At 40.0% G+C, this 19,169-nt stretch overlaps 1 protein-coding gene across 1 annotated transcript in view; it reads right to left on the bottom strand.

The window, feature by feature from the left end:
• The window catches only part of EPSTI1 (epithelial stromal interaction 1), a 48,609-nt gene extending 40,201 nt beyond the window's left edge, over positions 1–8,408 (bottom strand). Inside the window, exons 1-2 of the mRNA XM_042868254.1 lie at positions 8,235–8,408; positions 7,863–7,981 (exon numbers count right to left, since the gene is read on the bottom strand). Coding sequence (XP_042724188.1) covers positions 7,863–7,981; positions 8,235–8,330 — 215 coding nt within the window. The 5' untranslated portion in view covers positions 8,331–8,408. The remainder of the gene's footprint in view (positions 1–7,862; positions 7,982–8,234) is intronic.
• Between the last annotated feature and the right edge of the window lie 10,761 nt (positions 8,409–19,169).

Below are 19,169 nucleotides of genomic sequence, written 5' to 3'. Positions count from 1 at the left end.
AGTATTTAAAATCTAGTATTTAAATGACACATTCTGTTTAAGTCCAAGTTTAAAAAAAAAAAAAAAAAAAAAAAAGAAAAAAGAACATAGCATTAGTAATCCTATCTAATTTGATAGTATTCACCTTTGTCTCTCTGGAAAGATAGATAACTTTGGGTATTGGGATCAGGGGAAGGAAGAGTTAGAATGTTAGTTATGAAGTCCTACCCAATCCACTAGCAGAAAAGATGTCAGAGAATTCAACTTCTCAGTTCCCAAATGCTGGTTCTTACTGTTCTATGGCTTAAGTTTATGTTTGAGGTATGATTGTTTGGTAAATAAAAATATGGAAGTCACTGGGGATGGGAAGAACGTACTGACCAGGTATTCATAAAAGAGAAATCCTCTTCTACCTTTATAGGTGATATTTATCTTGCTAAGAGTTTTTTTGGTTTATTTTCTCCACAGACAAGTATTGACTCAGACTGAGCAAATATTAAAATTTTAAAAAGTTATAACCCAGTAAGACAGTGCAGAGTATGAGAAGATTATTATCTATTTAACAGTATATACAAATAGACAGAAAAATCTTTCAGCCAGGAGAATCATACACAGAAAATTTGCCAGGATAGTTTACAGTTGGAATTGTCATCAACACAGAGAACACTATTTCTGCAGTCTTAAATTCATAAACTGATGGGTAACTCAAGACATTTAATTGACACTGCCTAAGGACTAAGTCTCCAATATTTTCAGGGCGCAGACCACAGAAGCCTCTGCTCTACTTTCCTTTAGGTTTGTATAAAATCGATTGTTTCTAAAGTTGAACAAATGCATGAGAACTACAGATCAACAATAATGTTTTTTGCAGAGCTGTGCTCTTCAGTTTTTCCTCAAGCCCACTCCAGCTACCACGGGGGAGCCTTCCAAATGAAGTGTGAAATAGTTTAAAGAGTTACAAAAAAGTAATGGCTGTTATAAACTATTCCAGTTCCACTGTGTTTTATACTGCTGGTGCATCAGTACATGAATACCACAAAGTTGAAAGCTAAATATTTCGCTCTGCTGGGCAATATGCTGCCTGCATTCAATAAGAGCCAGAAACCAAGGAGTGCATAGGGGAGAGCAACACAAATGAATAAAGCTTGGGGAAAAAATGGGCAAGTTCAGCCTAGAGGAAGGACTCAAAGGAGCCAGCACAGTTATCTGCATATGAACTACTGAAAGGAAAAGGATCCTTTATATTCAGCAATTGGTGAAGAAAGTATCACAAGGGAAAAATACATAGGCATGTAGACATGTACTCTCACATGTTGTATGGGCATTTCTGAGCATATTTTTTCCTCTTTCCATAACACATGTGCTTTATATATATGCTTAACTTACTATGGGAAAGGTATAGATGAAGTACTACATCAAATAGTATATTAAAAATAACTGGCTTTTAGAGGAAAAAAAGGAACAAATTGCCCAAGGACAATCACAGTCTTCCTCAAAGACAAAGACATTCTCATTGATGCTTCTGTAGAACTATAGAATCATAGAATTGCTCAGGTTGGAAAAGATCTTCAAGATCATCAAGTCCAAAAGCAACCTAACCATACTACCCTAACAACCCTCCACTAAATCATGTCCCTGAGAACCACATCCAAATGGTTTTTAAACACATTTAGGGATGGTGACTCAACCACCTCTTGGGAAGCTTATTCCCATGCTATATCTCATGGAACAGCCATACTCTGCTAAACACCACGGAAGCTGCAAAATCAGTAGGCTACAAGGACACCAAACGCCATCAAGCAGACAAAAACTGTGCTGTTAGTATTTGTGATTTGCAGTACATGGGCAGCCAGATGCTAATGATAACCAGCAGCCCCAGCAACAGATTTGTTGTGTAACATGCTTGGTGCTCAGGAGTTGTACAGCTGTCATGTGTAGGTTTGGGTTTCTGGCTTTCCAATTTTATTAGCAACAGAATCTTACCAGTTTACAGCTCAGAAGCAAAAGTGAATTACTGAGGCTTAACATTATACACTGCCTGAGTAATCCTAGCACTCTTAACATGAGAGACTGAAAATAAACTGCCTTAGCAGAAAATGTTTATCACCAAAAATTTGTGTCCATGGGTTTGGTCCTGTGGTTGCCACAGGCTAGGATTGAGCTGCTGCTCAGCTGATGTCTGGAAGCTTACTGAGTTAGGATAACTCAGTTCTGCATCTGGTCCCTCTGTTTAGCTAAAGCTAACGTTAAAACACCATTTTTGACATAGTGAGGCCTAAGGATAAAACAAAAGGTTATATCCTGCAGAAGTGAACCTGCCCTGGGAATAAATGGGAAGGAAAAAAGAAGCAGGGAAAGATTAAAGAGAAGGCTTGAGTCAGAAATAAGTGCTAAAACTACAGACGTGCATGTAAATATAAAACTGTAATACCCACGAGCTGAGAACTTCCTGGTCCAAAGAGTAGAACTAAAACTCAGAACTGAACTTCTAAGAGTGAAGATGGAGCTTAGACTCAGCAGCTTGCTTTGGGCTTGGCATATAACAGCATCGCAGGAAGAACGCAGGTGCTTCACCATCAACCCATTTGGTGCAGCAAAACCATCAGTGCTGCAAGACTACCTCAGCCACCTTCTAAAGCTGCAAGGAAATTGTCACAGCAATGAATCAAACCAGGCAGCCAAAGTGTAGCTCTCAGCCTAGACTTGGCTTGCAGCACAGCTTTGTTGTGTGCATACACTCGTGGGCAGATTAAAACAACAGAGATACGCTGTTGTGACTGTGAGGCTGAGCAATGAATCGGGTGAGGAGACTAGAAAACAAGATCTATGAGGAGCAGCTAAGGAAACTGAAGATGTTTTGTTTGGAGGAGGCTGAGGTAAGATCTCATTGCTTTCTACAATTACCTGAAAGGAGCTAGCAGTGAAGAAGCTGTTGGACCCTGTTCTCAGGTAACAAGTTATAGGACGTGAAGTAACAGCCTCATATTGTTCCAGGGGTGGCTTAGATTGGACATTAGGAAGAATTTCTTCTCTGAGAGAGTGGTCAAGCATTAGATCAGGCTGCCCAGGGAGATGGTGCAGCTCTATCCCTGGATGTATTTAAGAGGTGTGTGAACATGGCAGTAAGGGACGTAGCTTAGTGATGGGATTCAGTAGGTCAGGCTGATAGTTGGACTTGGGAATCTTGAAGGTCGTTTCCAACCCACATAAATAGAAAAGAGAGCACTGGAGCCCAGAAAGTTCATGAAGTTGGATTCTGTTTATGCCATCTGCAGATCCCAAATCCATTCAGTTCCCTTAGTGCAGTGCGGTGCCAGGATTGTGGCAAGCATGCCAGAGCCAGCTGGAACACCTGGAAATTCAAAACAGAGTATCCCTACTAAAACAGGCCAGGCACTGGACATGGAAACATCAATGCCAAGATGAGCAAACCACAGCAGAAGTGTCCATGTGCCACTTCTTGTGTTAGCCAGCATGTCTGGAGAGCTGAGCAGGTCAGACTCTACCAGGGGAAGATTAAGAGCTAAACCAGTGGAATGCTCACCTCCACTCCGCCACTTTCTTTTCAACAATATTCACAGAATCATATTCTTTCTCTTCCTCTCCCCTTCAGTACCATACCTGTTGTCCATTTATTGCCCCTGACCATGTGTTAGTTGTCTTACCACAACTCTTCATCAAGTGACGGATGTTAAATCTGGCACAAATTAAGCTCTTCCTAGAACATCTTCTAATATAAAGTTAGGAGGACTTCCTCACTGCCCTACACACATGATGAGAACAGCAAGCTCCAAATCTTACTGCAGTTATTATCCTACTTGGCCTCAGCCTTGAACACTTGGCTGAAGATAAGGCTGGCTACATAGAAATGGGAGACTTTTTTCCATGCAGCAAATGCAGTGATGAATTCTAAACAAAATTGTTTCTAATTCAGATTATACATCTGCAACTCCCACCAATGGGTAAAAGAAGAATGTTGAGAAGAATCCTCCACCAGTTTAGTAGACTAATTTTGAGTTGTTAAAAGAAGAAATGCCATATTGTGAAAGAAAACAAATTTTTTCAAAAGAACTGCTAAGGACAGGCACACTGTGAGCAAAAGATTGAGAAGTACTACATTATAGATTTTTTTTTTTTTCAATTCACAATGAAGATTAGAAAGAGAAGGAAAAAAAGCCCTGACGGATTTGGCTTCTGCAGTCACAGAATAAAATTTTTCAAGTCAAGCATTCTAGTAACAGTTCTCCTTTCACATCGGTGGATAAAGGGCTATTAGCAGCTGTATGGCAATATATCTCCACATTCTATTACTTTGGATTTGATTTTTTTAAATAAATATATTTTACCAGAACCAATATCATTTCCAGGTTTAAAGATGCCAAGGACAGGATGCTGTTCCTGTATGGGGGCAGGGACCATCAAAATTTTTTTTTCAAATGCTAGCTATTGTTCAGCCTCTAATTTCCACAATTTCCTCCACCTTTTCTTCAGTGCAGACATTTGTTTCTGAATAGATATGAACAGGGATAATTTGGGAAATCACTTTCTACGAGTTAATTTCATGGTACTTAGCAGACAAAGTGAAGTAACTTAAATGCAAGCATATTATTATAAGCAGATTCAAGCACTTGTCATCATGGTCTTTTTCTCCATAGCCTGAAACCATATCCTGTTCAGAACTGGAGGAACCAATGTGCAAAGCTTCATTTCAGTTTTTCATTCGAACAAGTATTTTTCATAACTTAATTAGAAGCACTTTATTATCACCTTCCAGCCGTATACAAGAGCTTATTATACAAGGGCTTTTCTAAAGCAAGAGAAGAATTACCATCTAATACCAGTTGCCCATCTCACACTTTTTTTGAATGAGTCATTTGCATCTCAGCTACTTGGTGAGGCTATAACATTCTACGTCCCACATGTATTTCGTGAGTCCAATTTTCATGAAACATCACCTAATCCCACACTAAAACACTACTAAGGTGTTTCCTCACTTCCAAGCACTCTGAAGCACAGCCCAAGCCATCTCATGGAAAACAACACACCCAACCTAGTCACTCACAAGCTTCAACAGAGGCTCAGACTCCTCTTTTGGCAACAAAACCAGATCCTGGCTGTTTCTGAAACACAGTGAGCAACACATCAATTGGAATAGAGCCACTTCTTGGCAAAGAGTTATCTTTCTTCTGCCCCTCATGTTTCCTCTACTACACATATTTCAGAAAGCCTTCAAGGTTAATGCTAGAAGGATCTTTTCTTCTGCTGACATCCTACAACATAAGCTTTGAAACTTCTCTGTTCAACTCTTTGCTATCCCAAAGCCTAAAAGCCTGGACTGCTCTGAGAGTGTGTTAGTAATTTAGTTTCACGGCTAATTTTCAAAGGGACTGAGGGACAACAGGATGAGTCAGTTTTGCCATTACCAGAATGACATTTTAATCTGAAATCTTGCAATATAACTAGCAATAACGAATAAAAATGAGCGTTATAGTTTTTGTTTCAAGAATAGAGGTCTTTCCTCGTCAGCTTCAGCATTTCCAATACCTTCTACTAATTTCATCCAGCTTCATCTCATTCATAGAATTGTAGAATCTTGTAGGTTGGAAAAGACCTTCAAGATCAAACCCAACTACCTGTTTGACCTACCAAATCCCACTAACTAAACCATATATGTCCCCTACTGCCACATCCATGCCTCTTAAATACACCCAGGGATAGGGGTTGCACCACAACCCTGTGCAGCCTATTCCAGTGCCTAACCACCCTCTCCATGAAGAAATTCTTCCTGACTTCCAGTCTAAACCACCCCTGTTTCAACTCGAGGACACTACCTTGTGTCCTGTCACTTGTTACTTGAGAACAGAGACCAACAGCCTGTTTGCTACCTCCTTTCAGGTAGCTGTAAAGATTGATAGGGCCTCCCCTCAGCCTCTTTTTCTCCAGACTAAATAATCTCCATAGCTTCTCCTTGTAGGTCTTATTTTCTAGTCCCTTCACTCAATTTGTTGCTCTTCTCCCCAACTGTAGATAAGAAACCCTAGTCTTGTTCCCTTTTTTAAGTGTTTGTTTCCCTCTTGTATTGTCTTTGATCCTTCCTTTTTCTCCTTCCACTTTCTCAATACCTTCGTACTACTGCAGACTTTGATTTGTACATTCCTGTTTTAGAATGAATTCTTTCTTTCATCTTATGAAGACACAGAGAGAATCTTTCATATCATATAGTGAAAAATATTTGTGCAATCCTTGTAGTAAATATTTAGCAGTTTTCTCTCTGCAAGCATCATATAAAGACAAAACAGGAAACAGGCTTTAATTATTCTTCCCCAAGAGCTTATCTGGTTTTATAGAGGAGTCCATCATTTGGTCATAATCTGTATGAATATATTTGATCTATCAAGGAGCTCAGTCTAACCAAATGATTAAGCACATACCTAACTTTTACCACAGGGTTGTACACTAGACCAAATTTTGGGCAAAAACAGATATGCCCATGGAAAAACTTCCACTCACCACCCTCAGGAAAAAGAAAAACAGAAAGGAGGACAGGAAGGAAGGAAGGAAGAAATGAAAGGAATGAAAGGAATGAAAGGAATGAAAGGAAGGTAAGGAAGGTAAGGAAGGTAAGGAAAGAAAGGAAGGGGGGAGAAAAAGGAAGACAGAAGGAAAGAAAGAAACTATAGGACTAGTAGCTAAGGTGCTCTCACTGTACTGTGGATATACAGCAACGTGAAGAAAGGCAAGACAGAAACTTTCATGCTTGGAAGTGGCACAAAATAAATATAGGCTGCAATTCAGGAAAGGTGGTTTACTTTGCAGAAAGTAATGTGTTAAAATGCCCAAGAATTTCATAGCAGCTTAGCTCTTAATCGTCCATGTATCATTACTACCTAGTAGACCACCACAGGTTACCATGGAAAGCTTCTGATTGAAGCTCATGATAAGCAGGCAGACAGCTCTTGCAAAGCCTGGCTCCACCTTCTTCTTCCAGAAAGACAGGAAAGGAAACTGAAATAGCTTTTAGAAGGTGGAGCCAGTTTCCACCAGCTGCAGTTTGAAAGACTGGGGGAAAAAGCAAGCTAAGCAAACTCAGTGCATAATAATAGCACTACAAGCATGGTTACTAACAGCTTAGAAAAAGCTGTTTGGGGAAAAAGAAGTGTAAATAATTACTTTTAGTCGGCTAAGCACATGTTCACAAAGTACACATGGTACTGACAATTTCTATTCTGTACTATATCTGTAAATTAATGCTTATACTAGGTATCAGAGATTGTCACACATACACACACGCACAAAAGAGATGGACGGAACACAGATGCCAGTAAAAATGAAATGAAGCTTTGGTTTTACTTTTGTCAGCATGAAGTTGTTAGAAGAGAAGCTGTTCTGTATCTTGGATTGCATTCAGATCAGTGCTGGAACAGAGCCTACATCCATCTCCTCAGCCAAAAAGAAGTCTTTTGAGACTTCCAGGATGAAATATTAGTGGAGAGAAAACAGGAAAGTAAAACCGGATTTGAAATTCTAGTTAGACAAAGATTCCAAGAAACAGATGCCATATACAGTAATATCAGATATACAGAACCAGCTGCTGCTGTTACATGTATTGCCAATGCTATCAGCACACATCGCATTCAAGCAGCCCCAGGGGTAAACCATAATATCATAAAACCTGTTAGAAGACTTCAGGTCCCAATCAGAAAGCATTGCTCATAAGTGGGCTTCTCCAAGAGCAGCAGAACATGTTGCTTATGTGTTCAGTCCCTTTCACAGGCTCTCTATAAAGAATTTCTACATTTACAGGTGTACACTTTGAGTAAGGTAGAGAACAGGCACCCAATGCAAACAACACCTCCGTACCAGCTAGGTTCCTTTCCACTTACTGCCGCTCTTGCTGTTGTTGGTAAGTTGATGGTTGGTTCTTTTGCTCTCCTCCAGACCTCATCAGCTGCTGGGAATTTCCAGCCTCCTCTGTTTGATTGCTTTTATCCCTGAGGTAACCCTGAGGGGGAAATCATAGAATTATTAAGGTTGGAAAAGACTACTAAGATCATCTAGTCTAATCATTAATCCATCACCTCCATGCCCACTAATCCATGTCCCTCAGTGTAATATCTATATGTTTCTTGAACACCTCCAGAGATGCTGATTCCACCACCTCCCTGGGCAACTTGTGCCAATACCTCTTTGTGATAAGAATTTTTTTTTCCTAATATTAAACTTTAACCTCCCCTGGTGCAATTTAAGACCATTACCTCTTGTCCTAAATGGAGTGCTGGAAGTGGCCGTCGTCCTGTACCTCCTGCCGTCCCATATGACCTGCCTTCCGTCCATCCTCTGACTCCAGACATCCTTGTCAGAAAGGAGGACTGCAGCTAAGGCTAGGGAAAAGATCTAAACAGAGTTCCTTTATTTTAGTTTCAATTCCTCATAAGTCCCACCCCTTGGTGGACTTTCTGCATGATCTCCAGCTGAACATCGATTTCATCATCTAAACCACGGCACTGTGTAAGCCTAGAAGTGGAGTCACTGGCTGACTGAAAAACTGATTTGTGCAAATAAAACAGACAAGTAAGATTCTGTGCAATCTTTGAATAGACTGTTTCCTCATAAGTAAGGGGAAGTCTGGTTGATAGCCATATTTACAGAGATTTTTTTACCCCAGCTCTTCAAATTCCCCCTGAGACAGGGGAACAACCCTAGGTTTATTGTTGACTTAAATTTTGCAGGATTTTATGTAGGAAGACAAAAGTGAAACTAAAATCTAACTGATAAATCCAAAGGCAATGATTGTACAAGACTCCAGTGCTGTCTTTCAGTTCTGCTTAGTCAGAAGATTTTACTTTAGTCTTCCTAATTATAAGCCATGAAATGAGAACAAATATACAATCCTTTTAGGCATAAATGCAGATCCCATTAGAAAATGTTGTATGAATCAGATGAGGTACAGTGGAATCTGAAGTGCTGGTGAAAACTAGAACCAACCCTAATAAAAATAAAATAAAATAAAGGTGTTTGGCAGCAGTTCCATACATGCAGATGCTGTCACTTTTTGTCCTCAAGCTGCACTAAAAAAACAGGTTCTGTGACCAGGTTTTCTGTCTGCCCAAGCTGTCAAGGTTTTATAGGTCACACATGCTTACAGAGTAGCAAGATAAAATGCCACACAGTGAGTCACAGATCTGGCACAGATGTGGGGTAGATGCTAGTTGCCCTTACATGTGCCTGGGTCATTATTTACCTTGGTTGCTGACACAGCCTGTCCTGCTTTGGAAATTGAGAGGCCAGAGGAGGGCACAGTCCTTCTTCCTCCACGTTGTTAAAAGCTGTGTACTGTAGACAGGTATGTCTGATCAGTAAAACATTGCTGGGTCTTAGCTGTGAAACTTCTATTATTGCCAACAGCCAACATTAAGGAGGTTTCTTGTTTCGAGATGTTCCACACTGGTCTGGGAAAGAGAGTCTCTTCTGCCAGATGACTTCAGGAATTGCTATAAGAGCAAAGGACTTCATAGCCTCAGAATAGTTGTGTGGATTTATTCTTTTCAAGTCTCTCCGGAGAATACAAATATTTCAGCCTGGACAGTGACTGGGAAACTAGGTATAAGGCAGCTGAAAACCTGAATTATCCCCCTAGTCATACAGGAAGGTGTTCAGGTTGTCAGGAGGCTGGAGACTTGCTTATTCTGCTTCATGTGTGCTGCCAGGTACAGCTAAATGCAGGCCCTGAGGAAGATCTCTTAACCCAGGTTCCCAGGTTCCCCTCCTTATATATATTTGTTTGTTTGTTCGTTTGTTTGTTTTTTGTACAGGGTACTGCAAATGAAAATAAGCATCAGGAATAGTCCCTGTGTAGGACTGTGGAGTAACCACATGAGGTGCAGAGCAAGTGTTCGGAAAGTCATGTCTGAGGACTGCAAAGATTTGTGGGATAACAGGTGTGTCTACAGGCATCCTAGTTAGTAGAAATCCAGATCTAACATCTGGATTTTTCTTAATCCATGCAGATTTACGACTTAACACAAATTTAATTACCAAAATTGATCATAATTAACACACACTGCTGCTGAATCTTCTGACTCTCATTGTTGTGTAAAATTCAGATCCGGTAACTGTTTCTTGCTGAAATTGAGAAAGTTTTGCCTGCAAGCAATAACTACAGAATCTAAACAGGTTACATGTATATTGGTCAAAAAGCAAGGGACATAAAATGAACCCAAGTGCTAGAACCAAAATTGCTCACATAGTTTCAGTGGAAGTTTATCTCTTCTGTATTGGACAATGCAAACTAGCTGTGACTCTGAGGATGGTTCACACCAGCACAACTCCTGGAAAGTCCGTATAGATATGATGGTACCAGGTTTAGATTTCTCCGTCCCACAGTCCTCCAACACCATCCCACCAATCTCAGCATCTCAGTTACATGAGTCAGTTCCCCTTTCATCCTCATGCTACTTGAACATTTAATGGGTCACAATACATCCCTCATGCTATTTCAGACATATTTAGATGAAACATCTCTCTAAATAAAGTTTTAGCGTCACAGCAATATCACCTGGGGCTCTCAGGACGCTCAGAGCTGGAGTACAGACTCCAGTATGAACTACTGACTCCAGTACGCTCCTTCTAGGCTAGAGAAGGCTAAACTTACATGGCCTATATATGAGCAAGTCCATGATAGCTGGACTTAGGAAAGGTATCAGTCTCTGGCCTTCTTTTATTTAGCATTATAGATAATAAATAAATGCTAAAAAGTCCATGCTTCCTGAATATCAGAATGCCAATGCATTCAGCATTCTAAAACCTGTAGCCTGCCACCAAATCTCAACCCTTCCCAGATCCTCTGTATGAATTTTAACAGAGTATCTACATTTTTTCTAGACCCAAGAAATACTGGCTGCCCATTACATTCCACTGTTTATGTTTATAGGTGTCTGATTCCCCTAATTGGGTCATATGCTACAGTGAATTGGGCAAGGAGGGTGACTTGATACCTCCTTGCTAAAGGGACAGAGGAGAGAATAGGAAAAGGAGAAAACTCATTTGTCAAAGGAAAGACAAATGAAACACTTATCAGCTATTGTTGCAGTCAAAACGGAGTTGACTTGGGGAATTTAACTTAATTTGTTGCTAATTAGCATCAGTATTTAATTACTAATTTGAGTACTGGAAAACCAAGAAAAACATTTAAGCGCTTTGAGAAAACACTTTTCCTCCAACTTTCACAGTCCTCTTGTCTCCTGTTCTAGTCTCTGCTTAATCCTTTGTGCTGGACACCTCTCCACACTCCTCCTTTTTATTGCAGGTAACATCTAGTGCATTCAGTGAGATAAGAGGTCAGGGTCCGTGCATAGCAGTTTCTCTCCGCCATTCTGTGTTTCTCACAAGTTTCCTGCGTTCCCTTCTGCATCTTCCATGGGCTGCAATCCCTCTAGGGCTGTGCATGCTCTGATGTGGGCTCATTCACACACTGCGCTCCCTCTGGGAAGCACCTTCTCCATTATAGGCTTACTCTCAGTCAGCTGTCCTTTCAGGATATATCAGTAGATAATCAGTAGAGTAACAAACTGCAGTAGGTACAGAGTGAGAGTAGCTTTTCCTTTCTGTCACATCTGCTGTTTTTTGGTTCTTTCAGATTCTCACTTTGCCTATCCTGCCCATGGGAAATATACAGAGGCCAAGTCTACTGGTCACACAGCATTTACAGATGAATGACCAACCTCCACTTACTGAGCTTTCTGGGTTCTAGAAGAAACAGAATACTTTAGTCTTCTTCAAATGGTAGATCAATCTTCTAACAGTAGGACAATCCTTATACAATATCATTAGCAAAATCAGCCAATTAAGTGTGAATAGTGCTCACTTCCCAGTCTGTCTTTGATGAGTGATAGTAGTTATAGCAGTTTCCTTTGATGGCAAGGCCAGGCCAGGTCTTTCACTAACTTCTATCTCATTTTGGAACAGGTCTCTGTGATCCCATCTGCTGAGTGTTCTCAGAATTTTCTTTATCAGCTTTCTCTCTCCAACTTTTCAGAGCACTCCCATTGATAATAGGCAGAGAAAATGTCTGTTTACTTTTTAGAGTCTTTAGGCAGTCACAGAAGGCTTGAGAGCATATGGTTTACACCAGAGCCAAGCACACATGATCTGACTGCACTTAATTAACAAAGAAGGGCAAAAAGAGTCGTTCTTTTCTTGTTTTCATCTTTACTTTTTAACATAAATTGCGTAAAAATAGCATAGAAGTGTCTTGATAGCAAACAGGGAAAGGAAAGATTACTAAAATGAGAACCTTCTAGGGAGGAGAAGAATAGAGAGTAAATCTACATAAGCTTCCTAGTATTTACCATGACTAAAAAACATTTTGTATTTTTTCTTTTTTTTCTGTAAAGCTGTCTCCTTCAGCTATTAGCATTTTTTTCCTACTTTGCAGGAGAAAACTCTCTGATAGAAAATGATCTCTTTTAAATTGAGAAATTTCTTCAGTGGAGATGTAAAACAATAAGAATCACCACATTCATTCCCTCAACTATGCTTGTTGTGAAATTACAATAATACAACAAAATAATTTCTACAGTGGAACATTCTGTGTTGAACCATTATTTGCGTTTAAGCAGTACCACAAACTACACCAAAATTGAGAGATATCAGTGATCCTTTCTCTCTATAAAGAATACTCACAATCCTGGTCAGCAGCTTCATCCTTTTTGAGGAATGTCAGATAAGATAAAACTTACAAAACAAATAGTATTAAAAAGGAAAAACAAAAGAAATATTTATAACTGTGTCAGGTTCCTACTATTCTTTCCCTTCAAACAACTATTTACTCTTCATTACTTCATTGTTGGTTTCCAGATTTAAAGCTTTTCTATTTTAAGGTCTTTTTTTTTTTTTCCTCACAACTATAGGCACTTTTAGAGTTAAGATCTTCATTTAATCCAGAGAGAGTAGAAACCTAAAGTTGGAAGAAAAGCTTCCATTTGCAGGGGACTACTGAGAATGATAGACAGCACAGGCTAGATTTACTACAGCCCAGCTCACCTATTTTTTTTTTCCCAAGTCAGCAAGTGGTATTGCTTTTGCTTTTGCTTTTGCTGTCAGCTGAAATACTTACTCCTACAGCTGAATACAGTGCTTGGGGGTTCACAAACATAGATTTTCACCTGGATGTTTTGGTTAAGTATAAACAGCACGCAGCCAAATGCACTACACAGCACCTAGGTGTAATTGATCACTGGGAATATCGTTCTATATTTTAGGGATGTGACAAAGGAATGGCAAATACCCACAGAAACATATCTATAATCAGCATTGCATATAGTGCTTTTATACTGTGGTGGCGAATTGGAAATTGGATTTTTAACTATACATTTTTTACTTTACCAAGGTTTCTGCTGGCTGAGTGCTCCAGCTTCTTGTACCATTAGTCACAAATGGAAAACCTTAAAACTAAAAAACATAGTAATATTCAGCCCTACTTCTAAAATACTTGAGCTGAAACACGTTTATGGCAAGCAAAATACTTGAGCTCACTGTAGACCAAAACCATAAAATATTAATATGAATGAATGCTGTAGTATCACATTGGTTTTGGGATGCAGTTTTATGCACTTCACATAACACGTTCTGTGAGGAGCAAGATTGTTCTGTTGCGAGGACAGTGTGTTCTGCAAGGTTTATAGCACTAATTGTTACAGCTCAGGATGCTGAAAAGTGAAATTCCACTGTTCCCTGGAGAGAGAGCCCCAGAAAGAGGGCAAAATGTTACATTGGGCCAAGGTTTATTCTTGTTTGGATCTAGCACTGGAATTTGTCATGCCCAGCAAAAAGAATGTCATTTGCTTTGACATGTGTGTGTGTCTGTTTTGGGTAATCTATTTAGGTGATGTAAAATGCTGCACACGCTTCCCATTTTACTGCTAAAAGCTGAAATGGACAGCACCTATCAAAACATATCTTCCACTCTCTGATAGGAAATTGTCCCTTGCTTTCCCTGAAGTATCCTCCAGTACTAGAGCAAGTCCATCTATCTCTTATCTATCAGAGCTGCTCCGAAAGGAATGCCTTCTATTTTATTATGTTGGCCCACAATGTCAGAGGCAGATGTTGGTGGTATAGCAATAGAGGCTGAACCTTCCCACCCATATTCCATTACATTTTGCTGCCACGTGACAGATGGCAGCAGATAGGCAGTCTGACAAAATGGAGTCTGACATGAAAGTGCATATGAATCATAGAATCACAGAATGGTTTGGGTTGAAAGACACCTTTAAGACCATGTAGTTCCAACCCGCTGCTGTAGGCAGGGACACCTCCCTCTAGACCAGGTTTCTCAAAGCCCCATCCAGCCTGGTCTTGCACAACTCCAAGGAGGGGGCATCCACAACCTCTCTGGGCACCCTGTTCCAGTGTCACCCTTATAGTAAAGAATTTCTTCTTAATATCTAGTCTAGATCTACCTTCTTCCACTTTAAAAGCATTTTCCCTGGTCCTGTCACTACTTGCTCTTATAAAAAATCCCTCCACAGCTTTCCTGTAGGCCTCCTTCAGCTACTTGAAGGCTGCTAAAAGGTGTCCCCCCCCCCCCTCAGAGCCTTCTCTTTTCCAGGCTGAAAAGCCCAGCTCTCAGCCTGTCCTTGTAGGAGAGGTGCTCTAGTTCTCTGATCATCTTCGTGGCCCTGCACTGGACCTGCTCCAACAACTCCACATCTTTCTTGTGTTGGGGGCCCCAGAACTGGATGCAGTACTCCAGATGAGGTCTCACAAGAGTAAAAGAGGGGAAGAATCACCCCTCTACTCTGTTCTTGTGAGAAGCAAAGATGAAGCAACAGCATGTCACTGAATTTCTCCCTGCAGAAAAGACTGATGCCTATTTATATTCACTGACGCTTGCTGAATTTTTACAGAGACCAAAAAGAGGATGTGAGCACAGTGAGGCAGTGTGTTTCAGCAGTGGTGACAGCAGTGTGAAGGACAAGCCACGTTCTAGATGCACAGCTGTCACATCATGAAATGATTAGAATTGTGATCATCTTATCCATGTGAATTGGATAATGATGGTGACTATGTTGAAAAATAGTATTTTGCAGCTGAGAATTTGCTCTATCAAACAGTGTTACTGTGTTCTTTGCATCTGCTGTAGTTTCCATGGGAATAAATAAGAGGCATTACTTTCCAAATGACCTCTGTAATACTACTTCAGTAAAAGGAAGTAGAAATTGAAAACATAATTGAGCTGATATCCAGAACTTGCTATATTAAGGTCTTGAAGTAGTGCCTGAAAATTATTGCTACATATTACATGTAGGGTATTCTTATGCCTGGAGAGAGCCGTGCATATCTTTATTGTTATAAAAAGAATACTAAATAATAAAGCAGGGCTATTTTAAAGGTCTGATGTTATAAAAACCATCAGGACTATAAATGAGTGTTTTAGACCATTAAAAAAATGCCTGCCTGTGTCAAATCTGTTGAAAAAGACAATTACAAAATCAACTGGTAAACAACACAAATGCTATCAGAAACAAAGGGCTCTTACACCTAACTCTGCAGCACTGTGGTCAGGAGGAAGAATCCTTGAGAGGTCTGGCAATATTAATGTAACTGTTTTACAATTCACAGATATATATACTTTTCTTAGCAGTTTTTTAAAGAGGAGACCCACTTGTACATAAATTATTTTAACGCTATTCACAAAGCCTTTTGCCATACATGCCGTCTTCTCCACCACTTCTTCAAGGAATAATTGTACTCTTACAATTCCTGAAGGCCATGATTAGTTCCAGCTTAGGATTTTGCATAATGTACTTCCCTGTGGTACCTAGTCAACCAAAGGTGTCACACAGACAATTATTATGTTATCTAGAGAGAACATTACATTCTTTATTGTTTAATGTTTCAGAATATGTTACTTAAAGGAATTAGCTCGAGCCTTTTTTTGCTTTTATGGTGTATTACGGTAATTGAAGAAACATACCAATGCATTTAGGAGCAATGAACTCTTCCAACTTCTAATCCTGCTGCTGTGGCTGGAAAGATTTATTCTTTATTCATTTGTATGCACATGACAATTCAGGAAGGCTCAGCTACTGGCTCTACCAATTTTATATGATACGCCTTATGATTTTCTTGATAACTTGCAATTATACTCCCTTCTCTGCATGACCTCAGAAACTTTAATCTTCAGCATGAAACTTCAGTCCTTGCCATTCTAATGTCACTGGTCAGCTGCTACACTTGCAGGTACTTTGGAAATTCTCAGTAGTAAAGAATAGAAGCAAAATGCTTGGTATCAATTTTGCAAACTTTGATCTGGTTTCTTGATTCTTCTTAATTCCTGCCAGAGACTCTTGTCAACATTGATCCTGACTGCAATGGAGTACTGTAATGCAGACTGTTTAGGAAAGTCATTTACAGGAGAAATATGCAACTAACTTAAATGGCATACATATATGGACAATATTGCTACACATTCATAGCAAAAAAGAAAAAAAAGCTGGAATACATTGGTGTTTAGGTTTACATTAAAATACCAACAATTTGCCCCTACCAGTATCACCCTATGCATAGCATAGCACATAGCTGTGCTGTGCTGTGAGGAGCTTAGGTTAGAAAACCATCATCAGAGATCCAGCAGCTTTCATTTCTCCCCTCTTTGCTTCAGGAGGAAATGACCTCTTTCACTCCCAGCAAAAGATCTGTTTTCCTTGTGTTGATTAGCTGGTTGTCTCTGCTTAATCTATATTCTTCTTGAGTCTCTATTCAGAAAATGATAATACTAGCATAGCTGGTGATACGAGGAAGACATTCAGATAAATGTTTTCCATCTAGATTTGCTAGAGATGTTTAGATAGGCTACAGAGTGGCCCAGAGTCTTTAAAGGCCAAATTCTGCTACCATTACAATGATGAGTGATGTTACTGAGGTGTATTGATGATGCTGTCCTTGCAGAGGTGATCAAGAAGTTGAAAAGGGGAGATGCTCTGCTGGACCTGATGCTTACAAATGGAGAAAATTTTGTCATAGAATCATAGAATCACAGAATGGCTTGGATTGGAAGGGACACCAAGGATCATCAAGCTCCAACCCCCACCACAGCCAGAGCCACCAACCTCCACATTTATCTTACACCAGGCTGCCCAGGGCCCCATCCAATCTGGCCTTGAACACCTCCAGGGACGGGGCAGCCACAACTTCTCTGGGCAGCCTGGTCCAGCACCTCACCACTCTCACAGTGAACAACCTCCCCCTGACATCCAACCTAAATCTTCCCTGCTTCAACTTAAAACCATTTCCCCTTGTCCTGCTATCTACCCTTCCAAAGAGTTGATTCCCCTCCTGTTCATAGGCTCCCTTTAGGTACTGAAAGGCTGCAATGAGGTCATCCCGCAGCCTTCTTTTCTCCAGGCTGAACAAGCCCAGCTCCCTCAGCCTGTCTTCATGGGGGAGGTGTCCAGTCCCCTGATCATCTTTGCGGACCTCCTCTGGACCCTCTCCAACAGCTCCCTGTCTTTCTTGTATCAAGGGGTACAAAGGTTGCAGTGGAGATGGTTGCATGGAGATGTCAGTGCAATTAGCAGGGTCACAACCATGGACTTAAAGAAAGCAGGCTTCAGCCTGTTTATAGGAATCTTAGAGATCTGCTTTGCAGGATCCCTTGAGATACAGAACTGAAGAGTCTAGTAGAGCTGTTTGATTCTCAAGGATCACTTTCTAAAGCTTAAGAACAATCCAGCCCAACATACAGAAATCAGGCAAGAGCAGCAGATGGAAGAAAAATAAAACTAATGCCCAGGTGGAAAAGAGAGGGATCTGAGGAAATGCAGGTCAGTAAACTTCACCTCAACCCAGAGAAGGTGGCCAAGCAAATAATTCCTGGAAGACAAGTTGAACATAAGCCAGCAAAGCACCCTTGCAGCAAAGTAGGATGACAGCCTGCTAGGATGCATGAGGGCCAGTGTTGTCACGGGAGGTGGATCTTCCTGTCTGTTCATCCCTGATGAGATCACATCTCTGAGGTGGGTGTTGAGTTCAGTGCTGGACTCCCTAGTACAAAAGAAATATGAACATACTGGAGTGAATCCAGAAAAAGGCCACAAAGATAATGAAGAAACTGGAACATCTGGTTTAGGGGCCTCGCTTCACAGAGCTGAGATTTTTTAGCCTTGAGAAGGCTCAGAGGGAGGAATCCTAACAATATGCATAATATCTGAGAGAGGGAATAAACATGGTACCACTTAGCACTTGTAGATTACAGTTGTATACCTGCATATGACAACCCTTATAAACTAATTTGGCTTTTTTTTTTTTTTTGGGTGGGGGCCGGGGGGAGTTTCAAAACTACAAAGCAGTGTTTAAATTCATTATTGTTGATGCTGTGTTTTTTGTTTTGTTTTGTTTTCCATTGCTGCTGCTTGTTCACTGATCTTTTCGAAGCAGTGAGGCTTTTTCAGAGCCACCCACACCTATTTCTTACCTTTACCCAGCTAATCACACACAGTAGTAAAAATGAATAACTATCATAACTATCATTGAATCAGTGGATTCTAGGGGGCTACTTTTATGTCTGAATACTTTTTTGATATAAAAAGAAAAAAACTTTTGCATAAACTGAAACCAAAAAAAAAGGAGAGAATTTCTATAATCTTTCACTTTAGTGATTTGCTTCGTACTTTCTCCTACTCTTATTTATTTGGCTTCTTTTTATTTCTTACCATTTTAGCTTTGTCCCCAAAATAAACACAAAGTTTATTCTTTTAGAGATGACTATCTTTTGACAGAGAACATTAACTCATCAGGAGAGACACAGATTTTCTGAGCAAGTTGCTATACTACACAAGAAAGGAGAATAAAGGAGAAAAAAAAAGTCAGTACTTTCAGTTTCTGAGCGTGCTATTTGAAAGGTAGTAAGTGACATGCTATTCTGCATTGCTTCTATGCAAATGAATGAACAAAAAATGATGAGTTGGGGATATTTTCATGGACTTGAAAATAGGTTTTAAGATTACAAGAAATTCAATTCCTCTGCAAATATAAAATATTAATCATGTATAGTAATGTTGCATGTTGGATGAAGAAGTAAGAAGGTATTTATTTCTTGCCAGATGGATCATCGTACAACTTCCAATGGCTTTTGTGCTGTATCAAGTAAAATTTAGACATCTGCCAAAGATTAATTAAATGCTATATAT

The sequence above is a fragment of the Lagopus leucura genome, unplaced genomic scaffold (assembly GCF_019238085.1).
Source record: "Lagopus leucura isolate 7727_CA_CO unplaced genomic scaffold, USGS_WTPT01 Super-Scaffold_100001, whole genome shotgun sequence".
Classification (NCBI taxonomy): Eukaryota; Metazoa; Chordata; class Aves; order Galliformes; family Phasianidae; genus Lagopus; species Lagopus leucura.
The sequence above is the reverse complement of the archived record's forward strand: the minus strand, read 5'-3'. Positions and strand labels throughout refer to the sequence as shown.